The sequence below is a fragment of the Hermetia illucens genome, chromosome 1, assembly GCF_905115235.1.
Source record: "Hermetia illucens chromosome 1, iHerIll2.2.curated.20191125, whole genome shotgun sequence".
Taxonomy (NCBI): Eukaryota; Metazoa; Arthropoda; class Insecta; order Diptera; family Stratiomyidae; genus Hermetia; species Hermetia illucens.
The window spans coordinates 140,456,011-140,469,816 of record NC_051849.1 but is presented as its reverse complement, the minus strand read 5'-3'; the positions used below and the strand labels follow the sequence as shown (position 1 = coordinate 140,469,816).

Genomic DNA, 13,806 nt, shown 5'->3' with positions numbered 1-13,806 from the left:
ACTTCTTTCAAGTGCAACAAATCAAGCTGGTTACTTTTTAATAAAAACTAGTCAAATAAAACAAAGGTACAAACTGCTGAGGAAGTATAGATTATAAATATTGCAAGCAGTTAACGCTGCAAATGGTATAAAAGGAATGCTATTACGACTATGGTGAATCCAAACAATTAAAGATTCTCTTAAATATACGTACCAGATATTCAAAGCGACAGAACTATCTTCGAAGAATGAATTTTCAAAAGAAATAGAAATATAACGGATATGTTTGAAGCAACAAAAAATTAAAGACCGTAAGTCATTCATTAATCTATAAAACTTACTTTTTTGTTCCAGGGGTGGTGGACCAGCTTTCGGTGCTTGATGGGCTTGGCAGAGTCTTCCAATTTTTGAAGCCGCAGGTGCTTTAATGCCCGTTGGTTTCGTTTCTTTACTATCACTTTTCGTTGAAGCTGGTGACTTTGGTTCACTCGAGGTTGGTGATTTCTGTTCACTTATAGGTGGCGCACTTTCTTCACAAACTAATACATTTGCAGCATTATTTGCCGCAGCACTGGCTTCATTTTCACTTGGAAACTTGGGTGCTCCTTCACTCATATTGAATACGATTTTTCACTTAATTCTTTATCACTATTGAGGCAAGAATTAAAAACTTCACTAATACGATTCGAGTTTAACAAATATTTGACCGGTTGTCAATGTGGGATGATTTTATTGAGCAATAAATTGGCATAAGTCATACTGAATTCGCAAGTCGCAACTAGAAAACAAACATTAGGTTTTTATGTCGAATTTTTAAATAAAGACCTACTTTCAATTGAAATGCTCTGTTTGTCTAGTCAATATTTAGAAAAAGTTACTTTTACTCAGAAGTATTTTCCTTTCAACCACCATCCATCCATTCAATTCAATAAATTACTTCCTATCGAGGCTACTATGATTTCCCCATGTATTTTATCACGCTATTTTACATGAAAAAAGCGACATACTGCGCATGATAATCCTTAGAACCTTCACCCTAACCACTTAAAGTGATAATTTATAGAGATCAGTTAGCAACTATTCAATATTAAAGATTTTGTTAGGCTTCCAACGCATTTAAGCCACAAGATTGTATTTTTTTTTCGTTTAAGGCCAAATTCTAATCTGAGGGGCATTACAAAAGTGCGGTATTACCTACCAGCAGAGAAAGTCATATACCAGATATGGAGGATAAGACTATTTTTAAACACCTGAATGAAATGCCTGCATGAGGTCCCCTAAAAGTGAGATCCTAATAGTAATGCTGAAGACAAAGGATGTAGTTGTTAATTTTAACTTGAAAAATTTACACATTTTGCTATTATTAGAAGCGAAGTCGCTACCACTTGTTTAGTAAAATTACAAAGTTAACAAAACTTCGGGTTGCAAATCTTTCCTTGGCTGATATACCAGAAACGAGTACCAAGATTTGAACGAACTTTCCAATTTGAATCGTAGAGGCTTCATCGAATATTTTTGACTTTTCGCTGGAATTCCCAGAACTCCCAGTACATTACTTAGAGTGCTTCACGCTTCAAGGATAAGGAAATAAATCAAAAATTTACTGTAAGGATTCTTCTGGAGCATATGCTCTCAGAGGGCCGTCCCGGTTCCCATGGTACCAGATAACCCCGGTGAGGCTTTGTGGCCGAAGCCACTTCAGATCAGTCCCTTGCAGACTCGGGTCTGATCGCCGTCCTCGAGTACGTGGGAACGGAACTCCCCAACGGGTTAACTCGTAAAAGGGGATAGAAATTTGTGGGCTAGCAACCTACTGCTCCCGAAAGGTCAACAGCGTCTCGAGTAGGGGTTGACTTCACGGCTACGACCTTTGGCCATCGAAAACGGTTAATGATTGTTTTCTGGATTGTGCGCATGCTCCTTGACAATGGTATCGAAGGCCTCCGGAATATTTACTTTTTATAACTCAAACGAGAAATCCAGCGATATAAGCTAGGCATTCTGATTCCAAACAAATTGAAATGGATAGTACTCCTCTCTCTGGCGGCACTGTGCTTTTGTACTTTGGAAGCCAATCGATTGCAGATGTCGGACTGCCGCTGACGACTACCGCAAAGCCCGCTTTCTTGACATGGCAGTCCGTTGCTGACAGGATCTCGACTCGAAATTTAGAGCCACATTAAGAGGCTTCCTAAAGATGACAATCTTCTAAATATCAAAAAATATCAAAATCTGTTCGTTGCTTACATTCGCTTAGTGTGTTTCCTGTTCACTCCACACAGTCAGATTGTGCTTCAATTTCACTATCACCACACTTAACGCTGTGCAAGTGATAAGCTCACAGCAGCGACACAAACACAAGACGAACGCAGACACCTATAACGACTGGGATTCGAACCCAAAACAGCGAGATAGGGAGGCTGACGGTCTATCCCCTCAACCATCGCGCCGCCATTCGCGTGTCATTATTTATCTGCCTGCAAGGGAGTAGAACGGCAGCCTCCCAAATTCAACGCGGGCTATTTGTGCTATTCAGCTGCAACAGGAATGAATTTTCAGGCGATTATAAGCCTTTCAATTTTCCTGTGAGAGACGCCGCCGACATGATTGTCATCCGCGATGACGAGCAACTGAGGAGGTGTAAAGAGCACTTCACTACGATTCTGAACAACCGACCGGAGTAAAGTCGTCTGCCTTGATGGTGTCCTTATGGAACCCTTTCATGCAACTTCTGCATTTTCTGCAGAGTTACTACTTCCACTCTTGCCTACTTCTGTGAGTCGGAGTGCTTTCCCAATGAGTGGAAAAAGAAAATGATCGTTAAGTTTCCGAAAAAGAGCAATCGTGTTGAGTATGACAATTGCAGGCGTGTTCACATGTTCCCTTTTGAGGAGGATGATGATTGGTAGAGAGCAGGCTGGGCTCCACTTTGGATTCACCTGCACTCACCATATCAACACCCTTCGGATGATTTTGGAACAGTGTTCATTGTTTTAGAAAAGGGTTGCAATAGCATCAACAGGATATGACCATTTTTCACGCCTTTGTGGAGGATAGGGCTTGTACATGACTTTTTTTGTCAACGAGATCATGCTTAAGAGTCACTATACGACACTTACTTCCATGCAAAATAATAAGCTTACACTAGAAGCGACATATAATGACACAAAATGTCACGTGCAATATCGAGTTAAAATTTCAGAGAAATCAGAACATCGGAAGCCTTTAGCGTTGTTTTTGCCGACGGTGGCACCGAGCTTAATGCTCAATCCACCTTTGTTGTTTTGGCTTCTATCGCCTCACCTCAACACAGATATCAAGTTAGAGAAGAGAGAGAGAGGGGGGGATAATGGAACAGAGACTATCACTTTCAGTGGCTGCTACCCGTCGAGAGCTCAAGTATTTAAGTCTTTCGGGTCAATGTTATCAACCAACGGTAAGCGGCGCTATTATGATTTATGCATCAGCGCAGCTTAAATGAAGTAGTGTTCCTTATGATCGACTATGGTGTTTCATTGAATCAGCCCTAATCACATCCGAAATGAGGATAACCGGAATCGATCGTAGAAAATTGCGAGAAAGGCGTCCGATAGTATGGTAATGTAATTTGCGCTAGCTAAAACTCATTAGCTAAGGTTGATATCAGAGTCGATGGAAAACGGCCAACACTAGGTGATGATTTGAGAGCCGCCCTAACCTTTCTTGCTTCAACTTATGTTTTTTTCGACATAAAACGTGTTTTCACAGGACTACTTAATGTCCTACGTCGAAGTATTTTTGTAATTATGATGTATACAGAAAGTTTTGGTCTACCCTTCGCACACCCACAAAGTTATACTTTGGATATTTTTCCATGAAAAGCGGGTATAGTACGTATACATATTCATTCCTAAAAACTTCCAAGGTACATTGACAACTAAATCATCCATTGTATCAATGCATGCCACTTTTATTCCATCCATTATCCATTTTTATGCAAAAATCTAAACATACTCAACTACTTAAGTCAACATCTTTACATACATTGCGTTTATAAATGTTCGAACTAGCGTAAGAAGCGTTCAATCAAAAAAAAAGGTGCGTTAAATGGGTATGAGAAAGGTTAAATTTCTGCGCTTCATGAAAGGGTTCCTGTCCAACTCTGAAATTGCTCACCATTTGGGCTGAAGCCATGGTATTATCGCAATATATTTGGCTAACCCAAAGCTCATGCTAAATTTTTTAGTCGCCTACAAATTCAAAGTTATCGTAAAAAGCGGAAAATTTTTAACTTCGCGTCAAATGCAACAAAGGAGTGTTGCAGGCTCCGCACCTAATTCACCTCACGTGACGGCTTAGAAAACTCTAAAAGCGTTACCGAACCTCTACCATACGCGGCATGTCACGGTCTCAAAAAGACTAGCTTGTTGCTAATCAAGTATCTATTATAGATTGACCTTCACATTTTCTCAACTTAAACTTAATAGAAAATCCATTGGAAATTATGCTTTAGGACATTTACGACAACCGCCGTCATTTTAAAAACATTGAAGAGTTGAGAAGGGCAATGTAGGATGCCCGAGCCAAAAATTGTGACAAATCACTAAAAATCGTATTTCTCCGTTGAAAACACATATCGACTGAGTCATCAAGAGCGGTAGGAAGCCAATTCAATATTAAAATGGTTTTTTATTATTGTTTTCTTCTTTTAAAAATCAATAAAATTTCAAAAACGTTAGTGGTTCTATCATTTATGAAAGAATGCTCCTTGGATTTTCACGAATAGAGAATTTGTATTCTTCTCCATTTAGAGGAATTCAGAGAGCAACCATGTTAGCCGCAGTACCCTCGATGCTTGACGATTGCCAAAAATAGAAGATATCACTCAGTACATCAATTGGAGCGTTATCACGTTCCGAATAGCACCTATGAGATATTCTTCACAATCTTGCTAGGCCAGATATCCTCATAACCCCAAAATATCAACGAGCTATATCAAAGAGGCTTCACTCCATGCAAATTCGCAACAGATAAAATTTTCTCTCTTCGGCAATCGATTGAAATAATGATGGAATATGGCCATTAGTTGCTCCATATTTTCATCAACTTTATGCCGCCTATGATAGCATAGCCATAGTAAAACTGTTCACGGCCATGCGAGAATTCAGTATCCCCTAGTCAATGTACCAGGCCAGATAAAAGCATCAGAATCACCTTCCAACATATCACTATCAACCAAAATATCGGTATATGTGTAAAAAACTATACTAGTGAACAGGAAATAAACTCGTTTCATTATTTACATAAAGCTTTGAAATCTTTGTCCAAGGTTTAAAACCGATAACATCTATGACTTCATAATTCATGTGCAACAGAAGCTACAAAATCCTCCTACGATACAAGTTAATGATTTTGCCAGTTGGTTCTTTGATATTCTGAAACATTGTGTGACGAATTAGTGCCAATCCGCGAATATTTAGATAAATATTCTCCGCAGAACCCTTTTCTGAGAAACGAGATCAATTATCTCGATACCTAAATCTGTGAAGGATCTTGACCCTGGATTCTAACTACCTCCATAACCGCCCCTCCAATATTGAGCTGAAATCAAACACATACTAGCAACTCAGCATAAATCCCCGCAACTTGGCAAAACTGTCATTCGTCATGGCATAGTGCCTCCTGAAAATCCAAATATCCCAGCTAGCCATTTCAATGAAAACCCAACAGTCCACTCCATATTCTTGACCAAAGCTTTGAAGCTGAAGTCGATGCATAAATTAACCTCCTTCGATACTCACTGTCCGACTCTCAAACTACCAGCCAAACATGATCTTTGGAGTAATCTCTCCTCCTAAAAAGATTCACTGCTTTAAAAATGGTCGCAATGTTTATTAAACAGTGCAAGACCAAAAAAAATTCCTGGAGTGCCGAAATCCCTTCCATATGCACAGTATCCATCAATCCCTTTCTGTCACATTATTTAACATTGCTTGCTGACCGCCCATTTCCCTTCGAGCTAAAAGTGTGCTCAGATTACAAACATCTCAAAGAATTTCGTTTTTAGTTATCCTTTCAGCCTTCGTAAAAATTATGTTGAGGCCCGTCTGGCAAACAGTAGCTGAGCCATGCGATAGAAACAATTCGAACCCGGACTTCCAGTTCGTCAACCGACTGGCCATCCGGTCCGTCTCGAAACTAACCGCAACACAACGATAATAACCTGCCTTCTTGACATAAGAAGAACTTTTGACTCCGTAGGGCAATACGGACCCGTTTATAAGCTAAACAACATCTCTCATTTTCATCGGTATCTCTGCAAGCTAAACTTTAGCTTTTTGGAAAACAGCAATCTTCAAGCAGAAGTTAAGCAAGAACTGTCCTGTCCTTACAATCGCAGGAATTCCAAGGGGCCTAGTCCTTCCAGTAACCCTTTTCTCACTTTTTAACGTAGATATGCCAAAACCCAATCAAGATTTTTAAGGTTTTGTGTAAAACAAAACCTTATTAAAATCGATTCAATGTCTGTCTGTCTGTCTGTCACACGCATTTTTCTCCAAAACGGCTGAACCGATCCGAACGAAAATTGGTGGACAGATGGGGGCTATGAAATCCCACGCATACAGCGAGTGGCATAACTTTATGTGGAGTTTAAACGGGGGCTCCCCATACATGCAAAGAGGGGATTCAATTTTTTTTTCACCGGATATAGTTGCTTAGGGTATCAAATAAAAGGTCTTGATTTGTACTTTTCGAAACTGACATTAGTTTTGGCATAAATTGCAAAGTGCGTGAGTAAGGAGTCAAAATGTACGCACTTGAAGTGAGACAGGGCTCATTTTCGGAAACTACACAACCTAAAAATCTAAAAAAAATCAGGGTGGTGCGCCTAGATGAAATCTTGGCCTCAAAATATGTCCCATTCCGATATCTGCTCAAATAAACTTACTAATAGTATATTACTAATTTTTAGAAATTTACTAAAAAAAATCATTAAATTCATCGTAGGACTTCCGAATTTTATACCAGCATAGAGGACAATATTTCGTATATACGTGCTAAATTTCGTGGAAATCTGGCCATTAACGCCAAAATTATAGCAGTTCAAACTTTCGCGCGAATTCACTGCTTACAAAGCCATGCGAATAAGATGCTGACGTCATAATTAACGAGAATAATTGAAATTCGAGTGAAATATTAAAATTCCATTCAAGAAGAATATAATTCTCCCTAGCCCTTTTTAAGGTTTTGTGTAAACACAAAACCTTATTAAAATCGGTTTACCGTCTGTCTGTCTGTCTGTCTGTCTGTCTGTCTGTCTGTCTGTCTGTCCGTCACACGCATTTTTCTCGGAAACGGTTACAGCGATTGACACCAAATGTGGTAGAAAGGTGGGAACTGTGAACGCTCACGCATACAGTGAGTTACATCCTCTTACGCCGAATTTAAGGGGGGGTCCCCATACATGCAAAAGGGGGGTGTAATTTTTTTTTTCATCAAATATAGTCATGTGGGGTATCAAATGAAAGGTCTCGGTTAGTACTTTTCGAAGCCGGTCTTAGTTTTGACATTTGTTGGAAAGGTGGGGAGTGTGGGGGGTTGAAAGTGACCATTCCTTTACGGGGGCCATTCTCAGAAACTACCCAACCGAAAAATCTGAAAAAAATCAAGAAGCTGCCACTATATGGTGCCTGGGCTCCAAAATACCTTCCACACTGATATCTACACAAATAAAGTTAATAATAGTATATTACTATAATTTTTAGTAATTCGCTGCAAAACCCCCCTTAAGTTCACGCTAGGACCACGAAATTTCGCAACAATATAGGGTGTAATAGAGAGCATAATGCTACCAAGTTTGGTGGAAATCGCACTATTGCTAACAAAGTTATAATACGTCAAAGTTGTCGCTTCTTTGCAAATTCAAGGCTATAAATGTCAATATCATCCGAAAGTGGATATTCTCACATAATATTGTATATGCATATATTACGTGCTACGTACTAAGAAATGCACAAAACCTTTCGTACCTGAAGCGTCCAGCTTCCGGTTTCCCGACTTGTTTATATTTGATGTTGGTTAAATTGTTGGCATTTGCTAATAATATTAAACTCAGAGCGTAGAGCGTATGAGGTTGACCATTATCAACCCAGGGCTTTCCATCAAATAATTTATTTAAATCGCTTTCTAGAAAATAGAGGGCAATGGAATTTTTAGCTATATTACACGGAGCCGTCGTGCACTCGTCGCTCCTCACATCTTTTTCTTTTTCTTCAGTCTTCAGTTCACGAGCGGGGTCGGCTCGTGGTGATCGGTTTCGTCATTTTATTTTATCAAATGCCTGAATAGGATATAATCGCGAGACCTTTAAATCCCCATCCAGCGCATCAAGCCACCATTGTTTTTGGCCGGCTTTTTGGTTGCTTACCATTGCTTTCGATGTTCTGACCAATACCGGTTGTTGAATTCTCGTTACCGTGAATTACGTGACCACACCATCGAAAACGCCTCTCTCGCAGTTTTTCCACGATCGGTGCAAACCCATATCGATCGCGGATATTCTCATTTCAGACGTAATCAAAACGTGTCACGCCACCAATACAATGCAAAATCTTCGTCCCCATTACCGCAAGACGCCGTTCATTGTCCTTTATAGTCGGCCAACACTTAGAACTATAGAGAGCGGCAGGCGGACGACACTGCAGTAAATTTTAGATTTGGGACGTGCGCTGATACGTCAATCACAAAGAACACCAGTTGGGGAATGCCACTTCATCCAGGTTGCATTAATGCGTGAAACAATTTCATTACGCAGTTCTCCATTGGCTGATAGCATTGACTCGAGATATTTAATTCGCTGAGTTCTGGCAATGGCAGTAACCTGCCCAGAACTGAGCGATTTCAATATCTCAGATCAATGCTATAAACCAATGGAAAACTACGTTATCCGGTTTCCCGACTTGTTTAACATGCCACTGACCGCATTATTTATAGCACCGCAAAGAACACGGTGGGGTCCTTTCGAATTCATATTTAGACGAAAACCACCGATACTTCAATAATGCTTAAAGGAAGAATGCAGATGACCGTCTCTTCGGCAGGGAAGGTAAGGCAGGACCCACTCAGACGCCACTCCTACCCCAATAAGTTCCTACATCCAAACAAAACGTTTCACACGTTCATAAACCACCTTTTCTCCCTAACCATTTTCCCAACCCTATGTAATTGGCGGATTTCGGCACAAACTCGGGATATTTGCGTGTTCCTTATAAGGCGGGCGTAGATCGGCTACCGCTTGTGGCACCACTGGTGATTAGCTATATTTATGTTTAAATAAAAATGATTTTTTGTAAGCTTACTTCCATGACTCCTTGGCACCAAGTACAGTACAGGTACAGCGCGGGTCAAAATCAAATGCAAGTGGCATTGAGGCCTTTGTAAATGCTTCACATAAGGGAAAGAAGGAAGCAGCTAAGGACCTTCGACGATTTTCCCTCCGTTTTCAGACCCATTCCAGGTTGAATTCCTTCCTGCACTGAACATCTTTTAGAATTTGACAATTTCAAGTTGCCGTCCATTGTGCTCATTTGAGTAAATTTTCCAACTACAACGATCGCCAACCAACTTGTTTTTGAATTCAGCTTAGCAACGGTTTTTGGCAGAAAGCTCGAAATACTTGTCCACTCAAGGCTCCCAATTGGAATTTTATTTGAATCAAATGCTAATTCGCAACGTTTAGAGCAGAATGCCGATCCCATACCGTTCTGAGCCGTCTTCATTACTGCACCTGCCAACCAACCCACCGCTATGGCTCACGGCACGCGAGAACGAATGCTAGCCAACTTCTGCGAAGAGCAAATGATTCATATCACTAAATATGTTAGCACTTTCATATGAGGAATAATTGCTGGAAAAATGAATTCAAACCAGGAAGGCGGTTGCCCGTAACTGAACCAAGAGCTCAAGGCGTCCTCATTTGCATTTTAAGCGGGTTTCAATGGGGAAGTTGTGGACAGCGGCAAGCGGTAACGTTTCTCTGCGGCTTTTCCCATCTGGCATAATTCCAAACTGATTCAGAGGCTCCCAGTTCGATTTTAAATCGAATGCCTCCTCGTCTTCCGTTCGTAAATCAACGCACCCAACTAGATTATTACAAAACTATTAGCAACCTCGAACTCTTTGCACTAGAGGCACTCATAAATCATCACTTGCACAGTTTTATGTAATTTCTGCTCGCTGAAATCACTCAAAGCATTGTCTCCATCGAATGCTGAACTTTTATTCATGTTGAACTACCGAATCTCTGGGAAATGTCTTAAAACGAAAACCGAGTCAACGGCCAACATACCAAATGTGGAGTGCGACGTAAACAAAAATTTCTATTTTTTTGGCAACGGTAACGCCAGTGGCGCTCGTATAATCTCACGGACAGCGAACGGAGAGCGGAATTATTTTTGCCAACTGACGTTTTCACGCGAAACACTGTACCACGATCTTCTGCAAACGCACTCCCGACCGCTTTCGCAAATTTATTTGCACCTATACAGACTGTCGCGGTGTGATATCCTTAGGGATTATATTCTTCTTTGCAAAATGTCCATAAAACTCAACGTAGACACGACTTTTCTAACTTCCTCACGTAATTGCACGACACGGGCACTCTACGTAAATAAAGATCTTGAAACGTCACTTGACAAGTAACTGTCAGCTGGCACCTGTTGAACTTGAAAGAAATTTTCGGATAGTCTCCGCTGGAGACTCTAATTGCCTAATACTTGCCAATAGATGGTGCTGACTAGGCAACGGAATGAACGATTTTCTTGGTAAAATGCAAGCAGTGAAAAGACCCAAAGGTAGTTGGTTTGTGTCTTTGAAAAAATTCCTTGGGAAACACATTATTCGCATTTATTTCAAAAATATCCTTGAAACTTTTGTATTTATTGTAAGCATTCCTGTATGAAATACAAAATGGGATCATGGGATGAACCATTTTTTCTTTCCCACTTTGCGGAGGAGTTAAGGTAACAGAGAACACGGTATTGCACCTCGCACCATACGGGGCTGTACGCAACGTTAGAAGTGTTGTAAAGACGGCAAGTAAGAAAAAAACATACGATCAAGTTGGCTAGAGCAGCAAAGTTTAGGGAACAAGCAAATTTCATTTAAATGGATCCGATTGCATGGCAATCACAATTATATATGATGGAGGGACCATATTCCGAAATCCTACTCAAGAATATTATCGGCGAAGGAATTATAACGGAAATGAATAAAAAAAGCAAGATATGCGAAAGAATGAACATGAAATGGAAGCTGGTCTTCAACGCTTCATCGACATCCTTATTCTCATATCTTGTGCGGACTTGTACCTCTTAGTAATGACTGTTGAAGGTAGCAACCGCTTGTCGAGGGAAAAGTTTTCACGGAATTTCACTCGATAAGGCCAACTTCTTCTGAATGCGCCAAAGGATGTAATATGGAGGTTCGAATAGAGGCTGCTTGGTCCTTTACCTGAATCAAGGACCGAAAATAGTGTTAGATTCTCTGCACAGAAAGCAAGTTGAAGCATTTCGCAGCTGATATCACTTTTCGAGTGTTTTATATGCGGAAATCGAATCATAAACGAAACAAGATCCACGAAAGCGGTTAGCGGTTATATAAGAGTGAGAGTAAATATTATATATGTCTACAGTTGCTATGCGACGCTAAGTCTTACTATAGAGGAGTTCAAATTAATTTCGGAGAAGCTAACGATGCGTGCAAATGACCATAACTCTAGGATAATTTTTTCACATCTGAATCTTATCTTGTACTTGTAAATACGGGAAGGGTGAATATCTTTCGAAGGAAGGAAATGAGGTCGGCGATAGGTGTTAGCAATAGCTACATTCTAACTACGTACCTCCAGCCGCACGCCAGTGAAAACCACATACCAGGAAGACTGCATACAAGAGGAAGAGGACATTGCATATACACTGGGTGGGTACGAGGTAGCTAACTGGCGCGTTTATCAATGATGTCTAAATGATTTTCTTGGGTATGTTTCCCCATCCCATGCATCACATACACAACACCAACCCCATAGTAAATGCCCAACATTTTTCCAGCGCAAGTGATTCAAGAACCTGGAACATGCGCAATGTTTCTCACCCATTGTACAAATTCAAGTAATATGCCGAGAGACGAATCTCCTGCATGTAGTCTTCTTGCTACACACACAGTGGCCATTACGCCGTTATTTTTTAAATAAAACAATGTAAGCAATGTGACTTTCAAAGAGGACATATGGCAAAAAACAACACTGAAAAAGTGCAAATGATAAGATTATAGATTGGCAGAAAGTTACGGCGAGCAGAAACGAGTACCGAACTTTTGGTGGGACTCTGAAATTGAGAAATGTCGTAAGGCCAAAAGATGTAGCCAGCGAAAGAAAAATCAATATGGATACAAGCAGCTACTATACATGAACAATACAAAGAGTCGAGGAAAAAAATCCCTATAGCTATCATCCAAAAAGTAAAAGAAAATGTTTTATACGAAGATCCAGTGGTATGCGAGGAACAAGTCCTAGAAACGCCTAAGAAAATAAGAAAATAGTAAATGGCCTAGCTTGGATAACACCACCAACAAAGCTCCTGAGGGAGTTTTCCCATATGACGATTTTCAGAAATGGATTTATATATTTTGAAAGCAGAATATGTTGGAAGTATACTGCAGAAACTTCAGATCCAAATTTAAAATATTTTTTAAGTTACAGCAAATAGAGGAGCAGGAGCTATGACGAAAATTTCAAATGCATTTTTCTCAAAACCCCATTTTTCCAAATGGTGGGAAGCGCAAATAAAATTTAGTTGAACGGTTCGAGCTGGAATTTTCACACAATATTCTGCACAAACGCTACGCAATTTTAACACGCAATGTGAAAAATGCCTATAAAGCAAAAAGGAGATGGTCTTTTAAATTAGGGTCGAACCCCAGTATATTTATGCATATGTTGATATTTCTGGCTAGTCGCTGCCTTCCTCAGTGCTTATTACAATCTGTAATGAGTAAGGCTTTCAAAATATTGATATGCGCATACCAAGATTTGTCCTTTTTCCAAAAAACGATCTTTTCAACACCAATGCACGTAAAAAATTCCTTCACTTCCGCCAGATGGGTCAAAATACTGAAGGTCCTAATAAAATTGATGGTCCCTCCGTCCGACTAACTATCTCCCCCTCTTGGAGATAGTTATATATCACGGTAACACGTAACAGGGCAAGGAGAAGTCAGACAAAAAAAGGAACAACAAAGGAATACGAACGTAAGCACCCAACAAATTCTGATCCAGCCTCGCGATGTAACAAAAATGGCAATTCGCAGAGAGAATGGAAGGAGAAAAAGAGGGTTTTAGTGGGTAAAAGTCCTATATAACCGCTCGGCAGGAGCTAAAGGTAGCTTTTGGGAAAAGAGGCAGAAAATCAGCTTTTGTTTCTTTTTTACAAAACCTTAAAACGTGATAAGTAAATAAGTTAAGAAGAGAATTTATTTAAGATTAAAGCAGGAGTGGACCAAGCCTTGTGACCTCGATTATGGAAACCACACATTGCAATCATTAACAGAAACTTGACTTATTCTACTGCTTAGGTAGAACTTAAACCACGTAGAAACAATTGATGAAAACTTATACAATCGGAGTTTAATAAGAAAGAAGGAGTGGTAAATAGTATCGGAGGCTTTGGAGAATAAGATTGTATGGACAAGTTTTATTACTTTCACACATCTCGCGAAGGAGTTGGTATACTCTAATAAGTTAGTGGACTAGCAGTCCAAAAATCTCAAAATCAATTATTCTTCGAAAACCGT

General features: G+C 40.0%; 1 protein-coding gene across 5 annotated transcripts in view; it reads right to left on the bottom strand.

Annotated features, from left to right (window-relative positions):
- Window positions 1–10,652, bottom strand: part of LOC119647005 (restin homolog) — an 82,112-nt gene extending 71,460 nt beyond the window's left edge. For 2 of the 5 annotated variants that reach the window (XM_038047736.1, XM_038047737.1), the window contains exons 1-2: window positions 10,307–10,652; window positions 321–757 (exon numbers count right to left, since the gene is read on the bottom strand). In XM_038047736.1, the coding sequence (XP_037903664.1) occupies window positions 321–594 (274 nt within the window). In that variant the 5' untranslated portion in view covers window positions 595–757; window positions 10,307–10,652. Of the gene's footprint in view, window positions 1–320; window positions 758–10,127; window positions 10,238–10,306 lie in introns of those variants that run through there. The other 3 variants (XM_038047734.1, XM_038047744.1, XM_038047735.1) reach the window with 3 other exon arrangements.
- Window positions 10,653–13,806: the final 3,154 nt, after the last annotated feature.